The sequence below is a fragment of the Microtus ochrogaster genome, chromosome 5, assembly GCF_000317375.1.
Source record: "Microtus ochrogaster isolate Prairie Vole_2 chromosome 5, MicOch1.0, whole genome shotgun sequence".
In the NCBI taxonomy this organism is placed as follows: Eukaryota; Metazoa; Chordata; class Mammalia; order Rodentia; family Cricetidae; genus Microtus; species Microtus ochrogaster.
Genome location: NC_022012.1, coordinates 67,854,670 through 67,878,716, shown reverse-complemented (window position 1 = coordinate 67,878,716; position 24,047 = coordinate 67,854,670). Strand labels below are relative to the sequence as shown.

At 46.8% G+C, this 24,047-nt stretch overlaps 1 protein-coding gene across 3 annotated transcripts in view; it reads right to left on the bottom strand.

Moving 5' to 3' along the window:
* Positions 1-7,545: 7,545 nt before the first annotated feature.
* Cgnl1 (cingulin like 1) overlaps positions 7,546-24,047 on the bottom strand; it is a 155,522-nt gene continuing 139,020 nt past the window's right edge. For all 3 annotated transcript variants that reach the window (XM_005347655.3, XM_013346405.2, XM_013346404.2), the window contains 5 exons: positions 13,767-13,850; positions 12,825-12,949; positions 11,834-11,942; positions 11,453-11,616; positions 7,546-10,393 (listed from right to left, as the gene is read on the bottom strand). In XM_005347655.3, the coding sequence (XP_005347712.1) occupies positions 10,261-10,393; positions 11,453-11,616; positions 11,834-11,942; positions 12,825-12,949; positions 13,767-13,850 (615 nt within the window). In that variant the 3' untranslated portion in view covers positions 7,546-10,260. The remainder of the gene's footprint in view (positions 10,394-11,452; positions 11,617-11,833; positions 11,943-12,824; positions 12,950-13,766; positions 13,851-24,047) is intronic.

Genomic DNA, 24,047 nt, shown 5'->3' with positions numbered 1-24,047 from the left:
TTATTAGGCTGCTATTCCCATGCTCTAATTTAGGCACAATTGCTATAAACTTTCTCTACTACTGTCTACTTACCCAGAAATTTTGCTACACCATGTTTCACTTTAATTTATTTCAAGAAAATTAAAATTTTTTTGTTTCTTCATTGACCCAATGGTAATTTGGGAGTATATTTAATTTCCCTGTATTTACAAAATTTCTGCTATTTCTCTTCTTCATTTTTCTAGTTTTTTCTCATTGTGCTCATAGAAATAGGCCTGGTATGATTTTTTTGAATTTGTTGAGAGTTGAAATGTAGCCTGAGACTGTTGCATGGGTTGAGATAAAGAATGTAAATCCTGGGGTTGGGGAGATGGCTCGATGGTTAAGAACACCTGTTGATCTGATCTTATGGAGACTTGGAGTTTAGTTCCCAGCACCCACATCCAGCAGCTCACAACCAGCTGTAACTACAGCTCCAGGAGATCCTAGGCCATCTTTTGGCTTCTGTTGGCAATGAGCTCATGTGCACATTCAAACACACACACACACACACACACACACGGATATACTTAAAAGAAGGGATATATTTTATTTTTATTTTTATGTATTTTTATTTTTATTTTTAATGTGCATTGGTGTTTTTCCTGCATGTATATCTTCATGATAGTGTTGGGTCCCCTGAAACTAGAGTTACAGAGAGTTGTGAGCTGCCATGTGGGTGCTGAGAATTAAACCTGGGTCCTCTGGAAGGGCAGCCAGTGTTCCTAACCTCTGAGCCATCTCTCTATCCCCCAAATAAATCATTTCTAAATATGGAAATTTTGAAGTTGTTGGTCGAATTGTCTGTAAATCACTGGTCGATCCACTTGTTCTATTGCCTAGTCTGTGTATTTATTTACTTGGTCTGCAGAGCTCCACTGGTAAATGTGGAGTGTTGAATTACCTGTTGTTGTATTAGACCCTCTTCCCAGATGTAATGACGTTTGCTGTATAGAATCCAGGGCTTCAGAACTACATGCATATGTCTGTTGTCTCCTCTTCTGTTTTCTGTCCTACCCGATTCCCACAATCGTTAAGTCCCAAAGAAATCACAGAGGTCTACATTAACTATAAACTGATTGGCCCATTAGCTCAGGCTTCTTATTAACTTTTATATTAGCCCATTATTCTTGGTACCTTTTTTTTTTCGGTGAGGTAGTCACATCTTGCTTCTTCTGTGGATGAATCAGGACTGCAGAGGAATGGGCTTTCTCCTTCCCAGAATTTTCTTGTTCTCCTTGATCTGCCTCTACTTCCTGTCTGGTTGTCCTGCCTATACTTCCTACCTGGCTGCTGGCTAATCAATGTTTATTTTCCCCCTTGTCAAACTGATCCCTTCATCGCTGCATAGAGGTCCTCTTTGTCTTTTTTTTTTTTCAACAGCTTTTTACTTAAGTCTGTGTTGTCTGATAAAAATAGAGCTGCCACTGTTCACTTTGGGTTTTCTTTTCCATGTCCCATCTTTTCTGACCCTGCACTTTTAGTTTGTCTTTCACAGTGAAACAAGTTTCTTGTAGGTAACATATAGGTGGGTTTTGGTTCCTAAATCTATTTAGTTGTTCTATATCTTTGGATCAGGAATTTTAATCTGTGTACCTCCAAGATTATTATAATATGTTTTTGTTTCTGAAAATTTGATTGTCTGCTGGTTGTTTTGTAGATTTTTTTCACACTATTACATTTTTGTGGTTTGGATTATATTATATAGATATTACATATTTTGTCTTTGTAGGGATGCGGGTTGATCCCTTTCTCTTTGAGTCGCAAATGTGCTTTGCCTGTCAGTTTTAATCTTTCAAGCCTTTATTTTATAATAGCAGCTTCCAGGTGTAGGCCTGCTATAACCATTTCTTATAGGATGAACCTAATGATGATTAACTCCACATTTTTGCTTGCTTTGGAAAGTCATTGTTTCTGTTTGTACCTGGATCATACTTGATTTGGAACCCCCAGTTTCTGAAGTGCTGGAGTGCAGGTCCATGCCGCCTTCCCCAGCTTAGCAACTGTCAACAAAATGAACTAAAACCCTGACTTAGAAGTTCTCAGTGATCTGCTGTAACAGTGTTATGGTACCTATTTCTGTCTGCCTTGTATTTGGAGCCCCAAAAGTCTGTTCCTGAGGTTGAAGCAAAGTCACTGGGACTCTTAATGTGCTAGAAGCAAGCTCTAGATATACACTCAAAAGCACACCCCCCACACACACCAGAGATGACTGGGGGAGGCTTCCAGCCTCCATATCACTGCTTTTACAAGTGATGAAAGCCCTGATAGTTATCCTAGATATACACTCAAAAGCACCCACACCCACACCAGGGATGACCGGGGACGCGCCAGGCTGCCAGCCTCCATATCGCTGGCTCTTACAAGTGATGAAAGCCCAGATAGTTATCCTGGACATGCTTGACCTTTTCACATGACCTTGAGGAGGTCACTGGACTTTAGTAAGCACCAAAGAATTCAGAAGCAATGAAGCACAGAGACGTAAGATAACAGGGTGTTCTGTTGTCCAGATGGGAAATGTTTAGACCACAAACACACTTCTATGTCTCAACTAGAACTATATGTTTAAAATATCATAAGGAAAAAAAGATAACAGGTTGTTATGGAGTCTAGGAGGCTGTGGAGCGACTGATTCCTCTATAGCCCAGTTTCAGAAAGCGAATGATGTTTAACGAGCTATCCCTGTGTAAATCAGGAACCAGCATTCAGGGGTCTACACTATTCTTATACCAAAGGAGGAGAGTGCAGACAGGGTGTGGGTGACAGCAGAGCCATTTTCTAGTTTCTTAGAAACCAAGAGAATCTTCTCTGGGAAGAGAAGTCAGGGACGTGAGGGGCCAAGAGTCCCAGAGCGAGCTTGGCTGGTTTCACAGAGCTCTTCCCCGACTTCAGGGAACTTGTACCTGTCTCCGAAGATTTGCAGGATGCATGTCCAATAATGGAAAGGGACAGATGAAACATAAGGTAGTCTAAGTCACCAAGCTAAAACCAAGCTGACCAAAGAGCTGGGTTGGCCATTTTATCAGCCAGTCCCCTCAAACAGGAAGGAATTGAATTAGAGGCTTCATGTTTATCTCACTGTCCAAGCCCATTCCTAGAAAACAAGTCTGGCCTAGACAGGCCAAACAGAACATAGTGAGTGAGGCAGGCTGGGGGCATGCAGAGTGCAGGCAGGAGAGCATGCAGGGGTGCAGGGAGGGGATTTGCAGAGAGAAAAGCAGGCTTCTCTGCCTTATACTCAAAACCCTCAGGCTCCAAATACAGACTTCCATCCAGAGGTCAGGGGCTAGAGGTCTCAAACTACCCAGCCTTTTTGCCTAGGGAAGTCAGCAGAGCCACTTGGGAAGAACAAGGAGCACAGGCCCCATAGTGGGACGTTCTAGGCTGGTAGGAGCAACAGATCTGCAATTTCACCCCTGTGTTTGCCTCAGGCAAACTTTCTCTCTGCTCCCGTTCCCAGGCACCTGAAAGGAAATCTAGGCTTTGCCTAACTGAAGCTCCGTTCCTGCTAAGAGAGTTTAGCTGTCCATAAAGAATCATTCCCAGGCTGGAAATGCATCTCACTTGGTAGAGCATTTGTCTACCATGCAAACCTACTATGCATGAGATGCTGGCTTCTATCTAGTGTCTCATATAAACAGGACATCACGGCATATATCTATAATCCTAGCACCTGGGAAGTAGAGGTAGGAGGGTCAGAAGTTCAAGGTCATCCTTGGCTATCTTGCAAGTCCAAGACCAGCCTGGGCTGCATGAGACCCTGGCTGGAAAAAAAAAAAAGTTAGTCTCACTGCCCCCAAATACTACTGTGGCAAAGCTGATCAGACTGTAGGGATTCTTTCTACTTTGTGAGTCACGGGAGAGGGCACCTGTCACTTCCCAAAGCTCTGCACACAATGCTCTCTTCCTAGTCCACAGCACACTACACCGAGGCCAGAATCCTATTCCCATAGGTGGAGTCTCACTCCCACTGGGAAAGGCTGAGGGCAGAAGCATCTCCTCCCAAGATGAGCTGCCACAGACACTCCACAGTCTCATGATTCCTCTGTGCCATCCTGTGTCAGGATTCAGCCATCCTCTGGACAGGACAGTCCCCGCCTACTCAGGCAGCTAGAGCTCCCCCACATGACTCCTCCCCCAGCTTGGCAGAGACTCTGCAGCCTGCAGCGAAAGGCTTGACGGTGACCTCAGTGGGCACAGAGTGATCTGTGCTTGCTTCAGTTTGCAAGTGGAGTTGTGAATGTCAGGTTGTCACATCATTGGCACCGTCCTGTGACAGCCGCTCTAGTGATACACTGTTAAGTTCTGCAAGAGCCGCCCACACTCGGGGACATGCAGATGTCGCCTAAATACCACCAGTGAGACCATACAGAGTCCAGTGGCAAGCCAGAGTAGCCCTGTCGCCTGGATCCAGGCTGAGAGAAGCCAGGTTAAGGCTTCAGCGGGGAATATTCCAATAAAATGATAACTCTGCGGACTGCAGCTGCCAACCGCTCCAGACCTCTAGTTAGAACATCTAAAAAATGGGTCAAAGGGTCATTGTGATCTCTGGCGGCCTCTGGTGGCTGTGCTAAGTGGAAGCAGTTTGCCGGTGGTTTAAGGGTGCAGGGGCCATTAAAGGCAGGTAGATTATTAGGGCATGGGAGCCCCTACCACAGGAATGACACGAATGGCCCCTGTCTTCCTGGGTCAGTGATGTTGGTAGATGAGCAGAGTGTACTCCAAAGCCTGACCCAGACCTAATCCTAAGTGTCCACATCATGCCCCGTGCCTTTGGCAAGGTTGTGTGCCTGTCTAGGTCATCTCCCTTGCCACCCCCCCCACCACCACCAAGACACACTCCAGGGTGGATGTAGGTGAGCTGGCACAGAGTGGCAGGGAAGCCAGGTACACACCAGTCCCTGCACAGCACACAGACTTGGGGAAAGCTGGGTGCTGAGCAGAGGGCTTAGCGAAGCAAAAGGAAAAAGAGGCATTCAGCATGACATAACCATCACGAATGAACGTGCCTAACTTCTATCTCCACCACTTTTTAATTACATTGTAAGTAAGCTCCCAGGGGCCCCCACTGACTGTTTAGCACTGACTGCCCCCTGCTGGCAGGTTCTATAGGTGCACGGCTGCTGCTTGCAGCAAAATGCACACCTTGCCCAAGATCAGGATTCCTGACTTCCCAGAGCCTCTACCCTTCTCCTAAGGGCTGTGTTTACTCAGCAAAGCTCTAGGCATCCTGGCAAGTTGTTGACCACCTGTGATGAGACCAAGTAGACAGAGTCTGCCTGTGGGAAACCTATGCCCTCGCTGCTTACAGTAGCTGTCGCGTTGATTGGCTTTCAGAACATCTTCCTTCATCTCTATAAATCCAGGACACATATTTGTTCTTTTTCTCTTTCTCTCTTCCCCTCCCTCCGTCTGACCCTCTTTGCCCCTCCTTCCCCCTCCCTCCCTCATTGTTCTTGCTGAAGACTTAGGCCAGGTCTTGTGTCAACAAACAGGAAAGTTGGTGGACTTTAGCTTGGCCTGTTTAGCTAGTCTGAGAACAGGGGCCAGGTGTGTTGCCTCTTCTGGAAGGCCAGGCATTTCTAGATTGGGAACTCTTAAGCCCCGAAAAAGAACTTGCTATTAAGTTGGGGTTTTGTTTTGTTTTAATTAGAGAAAAAAAAATCTAATGAGCTTTCCAAGAGAAACAGGACTTAGCGGTAATATCCACAAGGTCAAGGGTGGAATGTCAAGAATGTGGAGGGCTGGCAAGGCAGGATTTCACTCACTCTGGGCTCCCTGAACGTGGTCCTCCTGACAGCTCAGGGACAGGAGTCACAGACTCTCACTCCTCCCAGGGGATGCCGAGAGGAGGCAGATAAAGAGGTCTGTCTGTATCCAGCCTGTAAGTTAGATGCTGGTGGGAAGATTTTCTTTACAGATTATAAAACTATGCCCCAATATCTGCCTTTGCAACAAATCAGATAAAACTTATGCAGAGGCTTTAGGAGCTTGCATCATGCAAACATCTCACATTTGGGGTTGCTCCTGCTTTGAATGAGGGGAAGCAGTGCCTGCAGACCAGCAAGGAGGACACGTTTATATAGATAGGGACATGATGTGGGATGTCCTTCTGTATATGTGTTGCTCTTGTTGGTTAATGAATAAAGTTGCTTTGGCCTATGGCAGAGCAGAATATAGCCAGGATGGAAGAAACACACACACACACACACACACACACACATATATATATAGAGAGAGAGAGAGTAGGCAGAGTCAATGAGATGCCATGTAGATGCCAAAGGAGAAAGATGCTGGGGCACCAGAACCTTACCAGGAGGCCACAGCCTCGTGGCAATACTCAGATTAATAGAAATGGGCTAATTTAAGACATAAGAGTTAGCCAGGACTATGCCTAAGCTATTAGCCAAGCAGTGTTGTAATTAATATAGTTTCTGTGTGATGATTCGGGTCTGGCCGGCCGGGAAACAAGAGAGCAGTCTCCTTCTACAGGGACAGCACCAGGACCAGCTATGATGTAATAGGGCTCAATGAAGGGCAGCTACAGAGTGCAAGCAGTATTGAAGACTCGGGAATGACACTGAGGAATCCAGAGAGCCAAGGCTACCTTTAGAAAATAAAGTACAGCCGGCGGTGGTGGCGCACGCCTTTAATCCCAGCACTCGGGAGGCAGAGGCAGATTGATCTCTGTGAGTTCGAGACCAGCCTGGTCTACAAGAGCTAGTTCCAGGACAGGCTCCAAAATCACAGAGAAACCCTGTCTCGAAAAACCAAAAAAAAAAAAAAAAAAAAAAGCACAATGGACAGGTGGGTCACCCAAAGCTCACGGAGCACACCCAAGATTGCTACAGACAAAGAAACGCCCAGAATTCCACCCACAGACCCTCCAAACCTCAGGAAGCTGGAGCCTAGAGAGAAGTTCCCTGAAGTCAGGGTGACATGGTGACCTGTGGAAGTCCCTTCTAGGGAGAAGTGGCTCTAGCTCCATGTGAAATGGAGGCGAGTGGGGGGAGGGTGGGCAAGAGGGAGCATGCAAACTGATTGCAGGGGAGCCAGCCATCTGTAGGGAAGGGAATATCTGATTCTCCGTGGTCAAACTGTAGTAATTTCCCTTTGTGATTTTTCTGGAATGAACTCTGGAGAGCTCAGAGCATCACAGTCACGTGGTCACCCATGGCCAATGTCTCACCAACATGCACTGCCAACCACCCCACAGCCTCCTGGCTCACAAAGCAGTTCTGGGGTTGGACCACCACTGCAGTTCCCAGCATTTACATGGGTAGTTTCTTGCTGGCTTGTAACTCACTAACGCGGCTCTCCTGGCTGGCCAGCAAAGCCCCCAAGATCCACGCATCCCCAGCTCCCCGGGGGTTAGCCGTGTGTGCCACTACGCTTGCATTTTTCCATGTGTATTCTGGGGATCGAACTCAGGTCCTCATATTTGCACAGCAAGTGAGTGAGTCACACAACATCCAAATGCCACAGAAATCAAGGGATGGAAAATAATACAAGAGCCAAGGTTCCTGTCGGGTGACAGTTTATTGAAAGGAAATCTTGCTTTATCCAGGAAATTACTTGCATAGAGGTAGCCGTGATAAAAGTGTCTCTTCCCCATGACAACACGTAGTAACCAAACCTTACTGAAAAACAAAAGCCCCACTGAGTATACCAATTGTCATGGCAGAATGACACACGGAAGCAGGAAAAAAAATTATAAAAGCCATACAGTGATTGTCTCCTCAGCATTGCATTTGGCAACATGTGTTCACACAAAATATTTTTAAGCTAGCTAAAGAAAATCCTCTCCAGCAGGATTAGTTCTTATAGCAATAAACGGAAAAGCACGTATACATAAGAAACAGAGGAATGGTGACCGGGTCAGGCTGAGAAGGACCTAGGACCCGATTCCTCACCTTGTCCCAGGATGCATCTGTCAAGACCACAGAGAAGAGAGCAGCTTGCGACTTGTGACGATCTCTCTAAATCTCAGTTCAGTGTTGTGCCACCACACATAGCCCACTTGCTGCCCGCTCCAATACAGTACAGGAGACCACGCACCTGACCCTGGCTAGCCTCCCTGTTTGGGGGTGTCTCTGTGTTTCCAGTGGTGGCTTCCGTTCTCTTCCCAGGGGCTGTTTTCCTTTATTTCCCATGGCTACCAGAAAGACCTGACCGTAATGAGGACTGATTTTGTCAAGCCCCAAAACAAACACCCCTTCCTCAACGTCTTGACTTTTCTTACCTGAATCTCTGGGGTAAGCAGGCTGTGGCATTTCTAGGCTTATTGCAAGTATGTAATGAAGGCATGAGGAAATTTCAGGAGCCAAAGAATTCCTGTGAGTTCTGGGGGACCAGCCAAGCAGCTGCAGGCTGTCAAGTTCCCAAGAGGACAGAGGACACAAAGGCTGGGTATAACGGGTTCAGCCTGCAAGTCAATCTATCACCCACTCCTTCCTGGATTCCAGGAGGCCAGAGGTTGGTTGTTGTTTGAGACAGGGTCTCCTATGAACTCCTATATCCCAGGCTGTCCTGGACCTGAATGTGTATCCAAGGATGACCTTGAACTCTTTGTTCTCCTGCCTCCACTTCATGAGTGTTGGGATTACAGGCACACGGCACCATATCTTATTTATAGAGTTAGGGATTAAACACGGGGCTTCATGCAAGCTAGGCAAGCGGTGTTCCAGTTGAGCTACAGCCCCAGCCCGACAGGAAACATTTTACTTCCTGACACTGTGTTTCTAGTGCCACAGTCCGTGCCTGACACACTTTGATGGACAGGGTATATCTGTTAAATGGAGGAATTACTGAAAAGGGAAACCTCTCCATGCCCAGCTGTGTTGAGGGTGAAAGTGACCCTCATGAGGTGTAATAGAATTTGGTTCTCCAGTAGCAAATGTTCCTCCTTCAGTTCCTTCCCCTTTAAATCTGTTGGGTGACCTCTGTGACCTGCACTGGGCAGGCCATGGCAACCTGGTCTCCAGGAGTCCCCACATTGGGAAGCTTGGAGACCCTGCTTCAACATCTGTTACCTCTGTCTTACACACATAGCTGACTTACAAGGTTCTTTTCACTGTCACAATTTGAGGTGATACAGGTAGGCCAGGAGATCTGCAGTGATACCCAGCATCCTCCCAAGGTCACCTTGGCATCATGCACTTGCTCTAGGATCTCATTCACATCGCCTCATTCCTGGAAACGCCCTTCAGATGGCAAGCACCCCCAATTTCTTTCCTTCTTCTTCCCATCATCCCAAGATCCAGCTCAACACAACTCCCCCCACCCCCTTCATGCACATCCTCCAGCTTTCAAGAACTTCTCTGTATTCCTTCTTACACCAGCCACACACCCACGTCTTCCTGTGTTCCTTTCCCTATGAACTTCCTGGATGCCTCCCACCTAAGCCCATAAACCTCATCTCACAGCCCCTCCTACTCCTCCAAACCCAGGCCTGTGTGAGCATCGCTTGCAGGCCTGCCATGGAGGAAAAGGGCCAATGAGAGGTACCAACGGGACTCCTGTCCTTTGAGAAGCACAGCACTTGTTAAAGATCTCATCTGCATCCCCACTCTACCTGCTTGAAAGAAACTGGGGAGTGGGAAGTGCTCTGAGCCTGGTTTAGAGAAAATAAGCCACCAAGGACACAGACTCCGCCCTCGGCAAAAGGCCCCTCCCCACCATCAATGAGCAGATTTCCCACACAACCCAGGGGGGCTAACTGTCCACTGCCTGACCCCTCTGATTTTCAGAGTAGCCTTCACTCTTTCCCCGTGCCTCTGCTTTGTAATACTTGAGATCGGTAGCTTTATATTTTAAAAGATAATCCGTATGGATGTGTGAACTTTGCAAAGATGTCACACTGCAGAGGCTCTGGAACATTCTAAAGTAGAACAGCAGCAGTCCTTGCGAAGGTCTGGTTTAAAATATTTACAGTCTATACACTTCATCCCTACACGTGGCTATCTCATTACAGCTAGCATTTTGGAACCTTTCTCGAGACAGCAGAAGGGGTGACAGCAGACAGCGGTGCACAGCAGGGCTTTGTCTTAGCTGCGTTTTTCCAAGTTGTCCCCATTAGGTCATTTTAAACTTCGACAGCTCCCTATCTAAGACCCAAGGTCCCTCAGCCACACAGAGGCCCTGGGAAGGAATGTGAGGTGAGTCTGACATCATCCACAAGTCCCCTTTTGTGCCTTCTGCTCTGGATGGCTGCAGTGGGATCAACAGGACTGGAAGCGGGCTCAGATCTGGCTGGTGATGGGGCTGTCTTTGGGAAAGGAATAGCTCAGTGGTGCTTCGTAGAGGCTCCCCCCATCACTGCTGAGGTCGTCGTCGTCCGAGTCATCCAGGACTTTACTGGGCAGCGTTTTGAGTCTGCAGAAGCAGAAAGGAGATGGTTCTTGACCCTGGCTAGGGCTTGTCTCTGATTTGGAGATGGGGGAAGAGGGTCGTCGGACTCCTAACTCCCACCCCACTGCACGCATATCCATGAATTTGCCTGTACCAGGAGTTTCTCTTAGCAACAGGGGCAAACTGTTACTTCTGATTAATGTTGGGGTGGGCCACGGACAGTATAGCTGATTTCTCCTTTTGCCTAGCTCCAATATGGCTGGTCAGGGTGCTTCTGATTCACTCTGAATCTCACACACTTTTGATTTCTGGCCTCAAGCTAAGTATGCAGCCAACAATGTCCTTAAAGCTTGGATCCTCTTGCCCCTGCCTCTTAAGTGCAAAGATCCCAGGCATGTCTTAGCACACCTAGTTTGTGGGCTGCAAGGGTGGCAACCCAGGGCCTTCTGTATGGGAGACAGGCACTCTATCAGCTGAGCAACATCCTCATACAATAACATCTTAATGGTTTATCCGAACATTATCTTTTGCCCATGAAGTACTTACTACTACCTTGGGGTCAGTTCTCAGTCCATGGTAGAATTCTCAGTGAGCTGGAGCCATCTGTCACCCTGTGAGAGCTACCTGAATCGGCAGCATAGAGCCCCAGCCATAGGCAGCCTCCCCCAAAGGCTGGTGTTCTGGGTGAGCATGAACTTGCACTTACCCCTCACCATGACAACCCCCACACTGGTCCTGGAAAAACACCCCTCTAACCTCGTCCTTCAGTTTCCCCTTAGAGGGTATAAATGAGAACTTTACTCTCCATCAGATAGGAGACGCCCCTCCATGGTGGTGATACCCTGACCTGTTCTGTGCCTTGGGTTTTGCTGTGAGCACTGGCATGAGGATGGCTTGTGTGAGGCCATATTGAACATGTAGGGTGATTCAAGTAGACACAGCCATTTTCACCTCAAGGACAGGATGACCCCAGAGGGCGACAACAGAAAACTGGCTTGAGGCCATAGGAGAAAGCACATTCTGAAGGCACTCTATCCGTGTCAGGGGAGCTAAGGACTTTGGGGGGCTGCCACCTCTCCCCACCTTAAGCCCTTCTTCATAGAGTTGAGCTGCCCCTGCAGCTGCTCGTTCACTCCTATCTGGTCCTCCAGCTCCCGCTGTAGCTTCTTCTTCGCGCTCTCCAGTCTGTCGATCTCCTCTTCAGCCTCCTCCACCTGGCGCTTCATGGCTTTCAGGCGTAAGCTCAGCTGTGTGAGTAAGGAAAGACGGAGGTTGAGTGTTGGCGCTGGAAAAGCCAGAGCAGGAGATGCCACGGACGTGGCTTACTTCCCCAGGTCCCCTGCCTCACAGGAAAAGGGGGAGCATCCTGTGGGATGAGTGGAGCAGGGGACGTGGTACACTCCTGCCACCTGCCCCAGCCTGGGACAGAGACTCTCACCTGAGAGAAGGCAGAGCCTCTCTCACCTGGTCTTTCTGGTCAGTCAGTGACAGATGCTCGTCATCCACCTGCATCACCAGCTCCTTCACCTTCCTCTCCAGCCTTCGGTTGTTGAGCTGCAGGTTGGCCCGATCCCTGGAAGCAGAGAAAGCAGAATAGAACACCACCTCTTATTCTTGGCCCCACAGGAAGCTCAGACTGGAAGGAGGAGATGGGACTCCCCAGACACAGGAGCCTAGTCAGCTCAGGGTCAGAGAAAAACAGCTATACGGGAAGAAAGAGCTGCTGGGATCACGGGAGGAGAAAGGGGGCCCCAAGAAGGGCATGACTCTCCCAGGGTTGGAGGACCGGAACTCAGATGTGTCCTGAGTTCCTCCATTGCTGAGCTTAACTTTTGAAGCAAAGAGCCACAGATCATCAGTAGCTGGGGTCTGTGCCAGTCAGACCTAGAAATCTTACTAGGTACATATATGCTAGGAACCGTCACAGAAGGTGGTGGGCGGAGGGCTGACCAAGTTCACAGTGGTGCTGATCCTTGGGATTGTGATTATCTCAGAAATCATTTTGTTGGAAAGGGGTCCCACATCTTCCCTCCCCACTGAGGGAGGACCCAACCCCTTTCCTGGTATGTAGTTGGCAACTTCTGTTTGAATGTACCTGTCCTCAGGGCCACAGCAGCCCCCCCCCGCCCCCCGCCCAGTAGCTCAATCTGGCTCCATTCTGACTCAAACTCAACAGCTTACAATGCATCCCACTTTGTTTAATAGGATGCAGACAGACAGTAGCCGATTGTGACCCACCCCCAAGTTTCGGTCCAGGCACAGTGCACATCCCAGGCTACCTTATCACTTACGTTGCTGGAGCTCAATGTTTCCATCTGAGAAATGGAAGCAACTGCAAGGCTGGTCTTGTCTCTTTCGGGGTGCTGAAAGCATGGGAGAAGACCCCCCGAACCTACCAGCCCCGATAAACAGGCAGTACCTGTCTGACCCCCTGTCCTGTCCAGGCTGGGCTCACCTCTCCTCACTCTCTAGTCGGTCCTCCAGCTCTGCGATCCTGGCCTCCATCTGCACCACCAGGCCCTCTTTACTGGACCTGTAGGAACCTTCCAGGTGGACAATCCGGCTCTTTAAGTCTTTGTTCTGAAATCAGACAGGGGGCTGTGAGGAATTTGGCTGGGCATGCTCTTAAACAGGGACTTGTGAGGGACTCAGGGCCTGTGACAGACTTGGTTGGGCATGCTCTTAGACAGGGGGCCTGTGAGGGACTTGGCTGGGCAGGCTCTTTGGGCAGAGAAGCATATTGAGCCGAGTCAGGAATTTGGTCAGTGCCTAGGCACCAGGGGAATCCCAGAGATTGTACCAGGAAACAGCTTGAACTCAGGTCTTAGCAGATCAAAGGAGAGACTCTAAGACGTTGCCTTATGAGCCTGGATGTAAGGGCTGGCATGTGTCAAGACCCATGGGCATGAAGAGATGGGCATCCCTTTTCAATTTTCTCAGGGACAGACTGACAAGAACAGTGTGTGAAACACTGATCTTATCAATCCTTCTCAGCTCCCCCTTTTTTTAATGGGATAATTATTTTCCATCCCCTTTACACTGGACTTGGACCCTCCCATGTTAATGACTTTCTCATTATTGATTATAGTCAGTCATTTAAAAATATTATCTTTTGATGCTGAATCCTCCCTACTTGTGGCCAGTTTCTCAATGAGTCACCTTGTTGGCTAGGAGTCTCACTGAATTGGAGCCTTCTGTCCGCTCATGAGAGAGTCCTGGGCCTTCAGCAGAGAACCTCAGCCTCCAGGAATGGCTGATGTTGTGGGTAAGCATGAACTTCATCCTGTCCCTCACCCCAATGTCCCACATGCTGACCCTGGGGTAGGAGAAGCCTCTACCGCATTCCCATAGAGTACTAGGAGCGGGAGGCAGGATCTCATGGAATGGCTGTCCTCACCTGTCTCTCTAGGGAAATCTTGTCACACTCCAAGTCTTGCTTGGCAGCTTTCTCCTGAAGTAGCTCGCTCCTCATCTGCTCCATCTACAACAAGCAGAGCAAAAGACACAGGGTTAAAACTTGGTTCTATTCTTTGTACTGGCATGGTTTTTATGAAGGAGGCCTGTGCAAGGGTACCCACCATGCTGCTTGCTCTTGCGTATAAGACCTTTTTCTTAGATACTCTTGATCCTTTGATTGTAATAATAGTTAACAATAGTCACTGTAGCCACACCTGCTATTATATACTGAATTGTTCTCTTTCCATATTTATCATGTGGGTTCCAGGAATGGAGACCCACAAGATTTATTTGTCAGCTCTGCCTGATCTGAGGAATGTAGGGACAGTCCTTTCTTTATCTGCACCGTGGATTGGAAGCTGGCTCAAGCCCCAGCTCCATGACGGCTCGCCTCTGTGCCTCTCTGCAAGCCCACGTGCGCTGCACAGTCTCGTAGCTACCCTCAGGATCCACTGATGCCTACCACAGCACAGAGACACTGCTGACATGAAAGATGAAGGCATCACCACAGGCTAGACCACCACAAACAAACCTATTTCATAGAATATAGCCCCAAATTTCCAAATCTGAAGAGATTCAAGATGTTCAAAGTATCCCAACTAGATTCACACAAAACAGATATAAAACCAAGGTTATTATAGACAACTCGTTACAAATGTAAGGCAAAGACGGAATCATAACAGTAGCTAGATGAAAGTGTCAAGTCACCTAGACTTGGGGTCTACTGGTCTTAAGGCACATTTCTCAACAGAAACCTTACAGGCTAGAGACCATATTCAAAATACTGAAAGGAGTAACAGACACCTAGGACTAGGCCCACAAGTTAGTCTTAATAACTGAAAGAAAGGGCTGGAGAGATGGCTCAGCGATTAAGAGCACTGCCTGCTCTTCCAGAAGCCATTAGTTCAATTCCCAGCAACCACATAGTGGCTCGTAACCATCTGTAATGAGGTTTGGTGTCCTCATCTGGCCTACAAGAACACATACAGACAGAACACTGTATACATAATAAATGTTTAAAAAATTTAAAATAATATCTGAAAGAAAAAGTGTTTCCCAGATGAGCAGAAACAGAATTCAACTAAACCAGTTCAGTCCTACAAGAAATATTCAAGGAGGCTGACACTAGAAAAGATAACGATAATCCTGAAAACATCTATAAAACCCAGTAGAAGAACAAATACACAAAAGAGAAAGGGAATCTAACATACACAGATGAGAAAAACAAATCACAAAAATAATAAAAGACATAGGAAAGAACAAATACATATAAAATAAGCAGAATGTAGTTGAAAGATGGGAATGTATATTTATCAATAACAGCCTCAAATGTGAATGTGATAAATTCACGAATCAAAAGATTAGTCAAATGGAGGAAGAAATAAAATCCAATATGTTGCCTACAAAAAACTGACTTCACTGGTAGAGACATAAAGAACTGAGATGAGATTTATGATGCAATTAAACATGAAGCAACCAAGTGGTCAGCCCTAAAAATGTACACATGCATGTAACATTAAATGAATTCATGTATGCATACACTTAATAATTAAATAGAGGAAACACAAAAGTAGAAGAACAACGTGGGGCTGGATAATGATAATAGGAGATTGAGGATGATCAAAGCACATACACGTGTGAAATATCACAAAATCCATTAGTTTGTACATTTAATACATGATATAAAAATGAAGCAGATTTTAAATGAAGTGTTAATGAAGACCCAGTTCAGCAAGATCTAACCATTGTGAACACATATATACCCAACATGTAGACCCAAATACTATTAGATCCAAAGAGATCTCTCAGACAAAAGCAGTAGATCATCCAAATGAAAAAAATCAAACATCTGAGTTGGGCCATGCTACCTAGAGAAGGGACCTGGGGTAGTCTGAATGGAACTGACCCCCAAAAGCTCACAGAGAGTGGTACTATTAGGAGGTGTGGCTTTGTTGAAGTAGACATGGTGTTGGAGTGGAGGCAGGCTTTGAGGGCTTATATGTATGCTCAGGCCACTCCCAGTGTCTCAGTTCATTTCTTGTTGCCTTTAAATCAAGTTGTAGAACTCTCAGCTCCATCTCCAGCGCCATGTCTGCCTGCATGCTGCCTTCTTCCCGCCATGACAATGGCCTAAACCTCTATCTGAACTGTAAGTGAGACGCCCCACTCACTCACATGTTTTCCTTTCTGAGAGTTACTGTGGTCACCACAGTGTCTCTTCACAGCAATAGAGACCCTAAGGCAGGACAACAGGAACCTTTACTGAACAATTCACCAGCAGCCACAGGATATATATTTGTGGACACCCTCTAGGGCAATGGCTCTCATTCCTCCTATTGCTGCTTTAGTACAGTCCCCCATGTTGTGGTGACCTCCAACCATAACATTTGCTGCTACTTCATAACTATAATTTGCTATTGTTATGAATCATATGTAAATACCTGATTTGAGAACCACATAGGAGGTCTCAAGAGACTGAAAGTTTTGAAATTAGTTATGTGTCTTAGAGAGGTTGTGGTGGTTTGAATGAAAATGGCCTCACAGACTCTTAGGGAGTGGCACTACTGTGAGTTATAGCCTTGTTGGAGGAAGTGTGTCACTGGAGTTGAGCTTTGGTGTTTCAGATGCCCAAGTCAAGACCCAGTGTCACTCTCTCTTCCTGTTGCCTGACCATCCAGACATGGAACTCTCCGCTTCTCTCCAGGACCATGTCTGCCTGCCTGCCACCATGCTCCCCACCATGCTGACAATGGACTAAGTCTCTAAACTGTAAGCAAGCCCTAATTGAATGTTTTTCTTTATAAGAGTTGCCATGGTCATGATCTCTATTCACAGCAATAAAACCCTAATCTAAGGCAAATGATAATGGAATAAAATTACAAACCAAGAAAGAGAATGGAAAGTATACAAAGAAATTAAATAACAATACCCCTAAATAATTCATAGTAACTAAAAACATTGAAAAGAAATTTCTTAAAATTTTATAAATGAAAATAAAGCCAAACCAAAATCTGTAGACTAATAGAAAAGTAATACTGAACGTAAGTTTATAGTAATAAATGAATACATTAAAATAGATCCTAAGCCAGGCAGTGGTGGCACATGCCTTTAATCCCAGAACTCGGGAGGCAGAGGCAGGTAGATCTTTGTGAGTTCGAGGTCAGCCTGGTCTACAAGAACTAGCTCCAGGACAGCTAGAACTATTACACAGAGAAACCCTGTCTCAAAACCCCCACCCCCCAAAAGTGGATCCTAACTTGGGTAGGGTTGCACAGGCCATCCCAGCGCTGGGAGGTGGAGGCAGGAAAACTGGAAGTTGAAGGCCATTGTTAGCCTGGGCTGCAAAAGATCCTGTCTGAAAAACCAGATAAACAATGGGGCAGGAGAGGGAGGCTGCTCAGTAGTTAGGGCTCTGGGCATCTGTGTCAGGCAGCTCGCAACCCCTTGCAGCTCCTGTTCCAGGGGATCTAATACCCCCACTCCCACCCCCCGCCTCGTGGGCACCTGCACACAAATCTTTAAAAAAATTGGATCTTAACCTAATGATGCACTTCAAAGGCAGAAAGCAACACCAAAGCCTAAATTAGCAGGAGGAAAATAAGATCAGAAACAAGATTGACAAACCTGGGCCTGGGAGATGACTGGGCAGGTAAAGGTGATTGCCATCAATCCTGACAAGTTCCATGTCTGGACCCACATGGTGGAAGGAGATAACTGACTTCCACACACATGCCACAGCACCCACAACCTCACCCACAATAAGTTAAAATAATACAAATGGCCAATAATTTTTTTAAATTGACAAACCCACAAGGCTAAAGAGATGGCTCAGCAGTTAAGAGCACTGGCTCTTCTTGCAGAGGACTGGGTTTGGTTCCCAGCACCCACACAGCACCTCACAATCGTCTGTTAACTCCAGTGCCTGGGGATCTGATGCCCTCTACTGAGTTCTGTGGGCATTACTCATATACACAGGCAAAATACTCATACACATAAAATAAGTCTTAAGAAAAATAGAAAAGAATTGATAAACCTTAACTAGATTAACTGAGAAAAAGAGATGATTCAAGTAAATCAGTCGTGAAAAAAGAAACATATCACATAAATACAAACGATCATAGCTCATCATGAATAATTATATAATAAAACATTAAAAAAAACCTGGAAAGACCTAAAATTCTTAAACACATAAAAACTGAATCAGGAAGAAATAGAAAATCTAAACTGGGGCTGGATGGATGGCTCAGCAGTTAAGATCTCAGGCTGCTCTTCCAGAGGACCCGGGTTCAATTCCCAGCACCCACATGGCAGTTCACAACTGTCTGTAACTTTGGTTCCAGGGTACATGATACACTCATATAGATATACATACAGGCAAACACTAATGCACATCAACAAAAACTTTTTTAAAAGATTTTTAAAAATGAAAAAATCTAAACTAGTAATGAAGAGGGTAAGATGGAACAAAACACACAGGAAATAGCTTAGAGCAGCCATGAAACATTTCCCATCTAAAAACATCTGGGCTTTATGGCTTTTTACTGTATTCTACAAAACAAGATCTTCATGAAGGCAGCATTACATAACAAAGCCAGGCAAAGATCTAACCTCTAAAACATCTCTACAGAACATGAGGCAAAAATTCCCCATTGAATATCAGTGGACTGAACTCAATGGCACATCACAAAGCTCACATACCATAGCAGGTGAGATACACACAAAGAAAGCAAGACATGGCACCAAGTACAAAGCAGTAAACATGACAGGACACACAGAATGATTAGCCAAAGACCACGTGATCAACCAGACAGGACACACTGGTGGATAAAGATCATGTCTACAGACAGGGACAAAACATTTGATAAGGTTCAGTCTGCCTTTGTAATGGAGGACCTGGAGTTCAATTTGCTAACTGAAATAGGCCAGTGCAGCAAGACAAACACAATGCTATCACTTTTGTGGCGATTAAGGGATCTGTAGAACAGAATGGAAGAGTGATCAGAATCTGAGAAGGATGGTGGGCGAAGGGGATAGAAAACTCAATAAGGGACACGAAAACCACAAAAATACAGTCACTATTTCTGCTTCTTCCTTGGCATAACAAGGTAACTTTTCATTTTAAAAGAGAGAACATCATTGGCTGGGCATCGGTAGCACACACCTTTAATCCCAGAACTCAGGAAGCAGAGGCGAGCAGATCTCTGAGTTTGAGGCCAGTCCGGTCTACAGAGGTAGTTCCAGGACAGCCAGGGCTACACAGAGAAACCCCACCTCAAAAACTAAAACAGAAAAAGGAGAGAGAGCATTAAGTTGGGTGGATTAGGAAAGTGGGAGAGGAACTGGGAAGAGTTGAGGAAGGGGAGTGAATATTATCAAAATATACTGTATGAATTTTCTCAGGATGAATAAAATTAAAAAAGGGAAACTATAAAGTTAGACTCTGTGGGGGTGAAATACGTTACATACATATATAAAATTCTCAAAGAATAAATAGTATTGCATTAAAAATGATTAGTTGTTGAAGAGATGTTGTTGAAGAGATGCTAGTACTTATTGCCCTAACTAGAAAATAACCCACTTGTACACCCGTTCAGTGACCACAGTGTACCCTATGAAGGTATTCAAAGATTAAGACACAAACAAAACACCCAAGTCCAGTTCCCTGAGGCCATCCTTGTCCAGAGCAAGGTAAAAATGCCAAGAACGCAAGGGCCAAACAGAGACCATGGGACACTCCAGTGGCCACTTCTGCCCACTTAGCCCAGAGTCCTCAAGAGTCACATGCTACTGGAAGGCCCTGGGCTCACTCCTGTGACTGCTGGGTAATGAATGCAGACTCACACCCTGCTCTGGGACACAGGGTGCCAGGCGTGCCTCCTCAGGGAAACCATACTGCTCACACCCTGGGGCACAGACCTGCACCTGAGGGACACTGTGGGAAGGAGCTCCACAGACAAGCAGCCTGGCCCAGCTTCTCCTCCCCACTGGGCCCTCGCTCACAGAAAGGGGGCTGCAGGTTCCTATACCAGAGCAAATCAGCCCGCAAGGGTCCTTTCCAGTTGTCTGGAACAGCAGGTGTTGGTGACTGCCCTATCCTTTTAGGACACTGTTCAGGAAGCCAGAGAATCCCGCCTTATCCTGAAGAAAAGGGAAATGAGTCCCCCAAATGAAGGGAGGCAGAAGACCCAGATGAAGTCAAGAAATCAAGTTGTTGTGAGGTTTGAGGTTGACAACAGCAGAACCAATAAAAACACAACAAAGCGGAAGACAGCCTCTTCCTGCAACCGTGCAGGGAACTAGATGGGTAACTGGCATGGCCCTGCTCCAGTCATGAACCGTGTCTGAGCCTGTTAGGCCTTCTGGAAACTCCCAGGCAGGTGCCATCACCTGCTTTTCTGATGGGAGAGTCAGGACCGTGTCTGGATCAGATTTGGATGGAAGCAGCTTGGGGTGTTTACTCTTGGGCTTCTGACAAAACTCCCTCAGTTCTTGATGGAAGCAACAACACAGGAAGCAGAGTGTTGGCGGGGAGTTCTGCAGAGTTCCAAAGGAAGTGTCCACAGGGGAGTGAGGGGAGAGAGCATGGAGGACACGGAGGACCGTCACGTCACAGTGCTGGATCCCAGCTGTGGGTGTAGGAGCACTGTGTCGTTACAGCGGCAGCCACTGGCCTCAGCCAGGGCACCTCCTAGAAAACAGAGCTCCCATACGGCAGAGCTCTAAGGTGGGGGTGGGTGGAGCAGGGGAGGGCAGGGATGGGGACTTCGGGGAGGCAGGGCCAGACACAGACATCTCTGAAGGTCTCTGCAAGTTCAAGCCCTCCCTGGAGAGCTCCGGGGAAATGAAAAACAAAAACAAAATGGCAACTCTTCATGCCCCACTACGCCCCCTCAAGAGAAGGCTATTAAAATGGAAGTGTAAAATAAATCAAAACAGGAAAGAATAAAACACAGCCATAAAAAGCTCAACAGTGACGGTAGCCAGGCAGGCAATGTTTCTTGAGTCTTGGAAAGCACAAAGATTCCTCTCCATGCTTCCAAAGCACAGCCTGACTTTAGACTCTAAAATAAATCCTCCCTGGGGAGCCTCAAGGAGTTCTGCCTGGCGTAAGGAGAGGTGACAAGAGGGATGGTTTCACCACAAACTCCGAGGCTCAACTCAGCACCCAGATCTTCAGAACTGGGCCCAAGGCCCAAGGTCACTTCTCACCCTTGTTCGGACCTGGGGAAGTCAGGGTGAGGCTGCAGAAATACTTCGTGTTCACTTGTGTTTTACCTGCTGTTTACCCTTCAGTTCTGTTAAACGGACCGAACCAAATGCTGCAGTCAAATTAAAACTTACAGAAACATAGGCAACAGCCTATGGCAGCTGGACTGAATGAAAGCTGACCATGGAGCATTTTGATAGGAAACCACAGAGCCGATTCTAGCAGCCTGCAGCGTTAGGATACACATGACTCGAGCTAGTTCAGGAAGAAGCTGTAGCCTTTTGGGCTACTGAAAAGCCAGAGATGTTTACAATTGCTAATAATAGTACCCTCCTGACTTGGGTTTCTCAATGAGCTGTGAAGAGGTGATCAAGCCTATGCTCTTGGACTGGTATTAAATTATATCCTGAGAATTAGCATCAGTCAACTCGCACAGTGGAGTTTTGGGTAGCTGGTACGGTAAGATGCAGTTCTGAGTCTGAAGTCGCTTTAAAAGAGGAAACCCCACTTTGATCTCCTACTTCCCTCCTGAAAGGAGGCTATTTAGAGTCTCATTTACTGGTTCCTATGTCCCCAGGTACTGAGGAGCAGGTGCGAGCCAGCCACAAAGGAGCAATTTCTGAAAGTGACTGTCTCATGCCTCCAGGTTTGCTCACTGCGATTTGTCTGGCAGTTTCCAAGGCAACCTTGTGAGCTGTTGCAAAGATGGTGACGCTACCTCATCTTTGAAGGTGGTTATTTCCCCCTGCTTGGCAGCTGTGGCATGGCATGAGTCAACTTACCACTGTGTTGGGTCATTCTGGCTGAGGGGATGTCTTTGACTGCCCAGCCTTGCTGTGTGCACTGAGCTCCCAATAGTGGTATACATAGAAATGCCCACTGAGCCAGGATATCAGCCTACGCAGCACATTTAAAACTCAACAGGCTAGACTCTTTTCTACCTGAGCCCTTTATACAAATGAGAATCAAAAGAGGCAGAGGTCAAAAAAGCCCTTGGGGGTCTTAAGTGCTATTATCATAATTATTGTTGTTGTTATCACTTGAGATAAGGTCTCCAGTAGCCCAGGCTGGCCTCAAACTTGTTACATAACCAAGAAAGGCCATGAACTCCTTTGCCCTCACCTCTCACCCACGCTGGGATGACCAGTGTACACCACTATATCCAGTTATGAGGTGCTGGGGAATGAACTCGGGGCTATGTGGGTGCTGAGCAAGAACCTTTCCAACTAAGCCACATCCCCAACCCGTGTAATGTTACTCTTAACTTGAGGACCTTCAGAATCTGATTCAAGGATGGAGCCAAACTGTGGCCCTACCTCTTACAAGTTATGAGACTGTAGGCAGTGACTATACCTTCCAAGTCCTGAAACAGCCAAGAAAGCATACAAGGAAATCCTGAAAAATCCTCAGTGTGGTTGGCAGGAGTCCTGGAAGGAAATGTTTAGTTTGGCTTTATGGCACTGGGGATTGAATCTGGGGCCTCCTGCATGCTAGGGAAGTGGAGCAGCATGGGGCTGCATCCCCAGTCCTCTTACCCAGAGACAGAATTTCACTAGTAATCTGCCCAGGCTCACCTTGCACTCACTCTGAAGCTCAGGCAGGCCTTGAATTATAACCCTCCTGCCTCAGCTACCTGAGTTAGCTGGGTTTTTAGGTCTCTGGCAGAGAAACAGAGTTCAGAAGAAAGAAAGATAAAAAGGCTTATCTGGGATTTCAAGACACAAGCCAAAGCCTGTTAACACAGTGACCTCCTCAGCCGCTCTCCTGGAGCTTACATGAAGGCAGGTGGAAGCCTTTCTGTTTTGTGATGAGAAAGTGGACAGACACTCCTCCCCCGTTATAAACACGGCTTTCTGCCAAAGGGAACCTATTCTGTCTCGGCATCAGCCATGTTTGAAAGTCAGTACAAGCCTCAAAAAGTGTGGATTTATCTTGATTAGGATTCTCTGAGTATCTGCTATCCTGAGGATATACGAAAGAAAACCCCCAGAATCAGAAGGTAAATAATGGGTAAAGTATAAAAACATAGGTAAGTATCAACACACACACACACACACACACTGAGCAAAGCCAGAGGCATAGGACAGAGTGTTCTCACAGCTGCCTTCTCTGGCCCTGGGAGCAGCCCAGTTAAGGTCTTCTCAGCCTTGACTTACCCCCAGCTCTGACACTGACCTTCTGAAAAACTGTGCTTCACTGTCTGCTGAACAGCGTCCCACACCTCCCATTGCCTTGAGGATACAACCATTCAAAAGCCTGGGTCTGTCTCTCCAAACGCGCCTCCTCTGCTTTCCTCATGGAACCTGAACTGTGTGCGAGCATTCATGGTTTCTATCTCAATCCGCTCACCTGCCAATCCGCTCTAGCTCAGATGCCACACCTACTTGGCCGAGCTACTCTAGGCCAGATCATTCCTTCAAAGCTGACTCTGGCCTTTGTGGCCGGTCCCTCACTGGCCACTGGAGTGCTTCACTTGGTATTTAGTATCTGCGCTATTTTTATTGTTGGTTATCCGCTTGTTAAATGTTCATCTCCAGAACTAGGCATGCTGGACACTCCTGTGCGTGCAGCTGTGTTTGCTGTATTTTGCAGGCTCTGGTAGTTAAAACGCTGTCTTAGGAAAAGGAACCTTGAGCCTGCTTCTACAGCTAGCTTCCACACAACTCCAGCCAAAGTCCTTTATGGCTCTGAGCCTCAAACCGTTCATCCTTTACACAGTCAAGGAGATTTGACCTCCGATGTCCTTGTGAGATTTGGTCCTGTAAGAGGGTTTGGTTACAGTCCCTTTTATCTAGCCTGTTTCCTTAAGACCTAATCACTGGGACTAGGGAAACATCGGGGATATACTGGAAGGAAGGAAGGAGTTAGAAGAACTTAGAAATAATGAGTTTTAAGTAGAGAACAGAAAACTTTAATTTTTTTTTTAAATATTTATTATGTATACAACATTCTGCCTCCATGTATGCCCACATACCAGAGGAGGGCGCCAGACCTCTTTACAGATGGTTGTGAGCC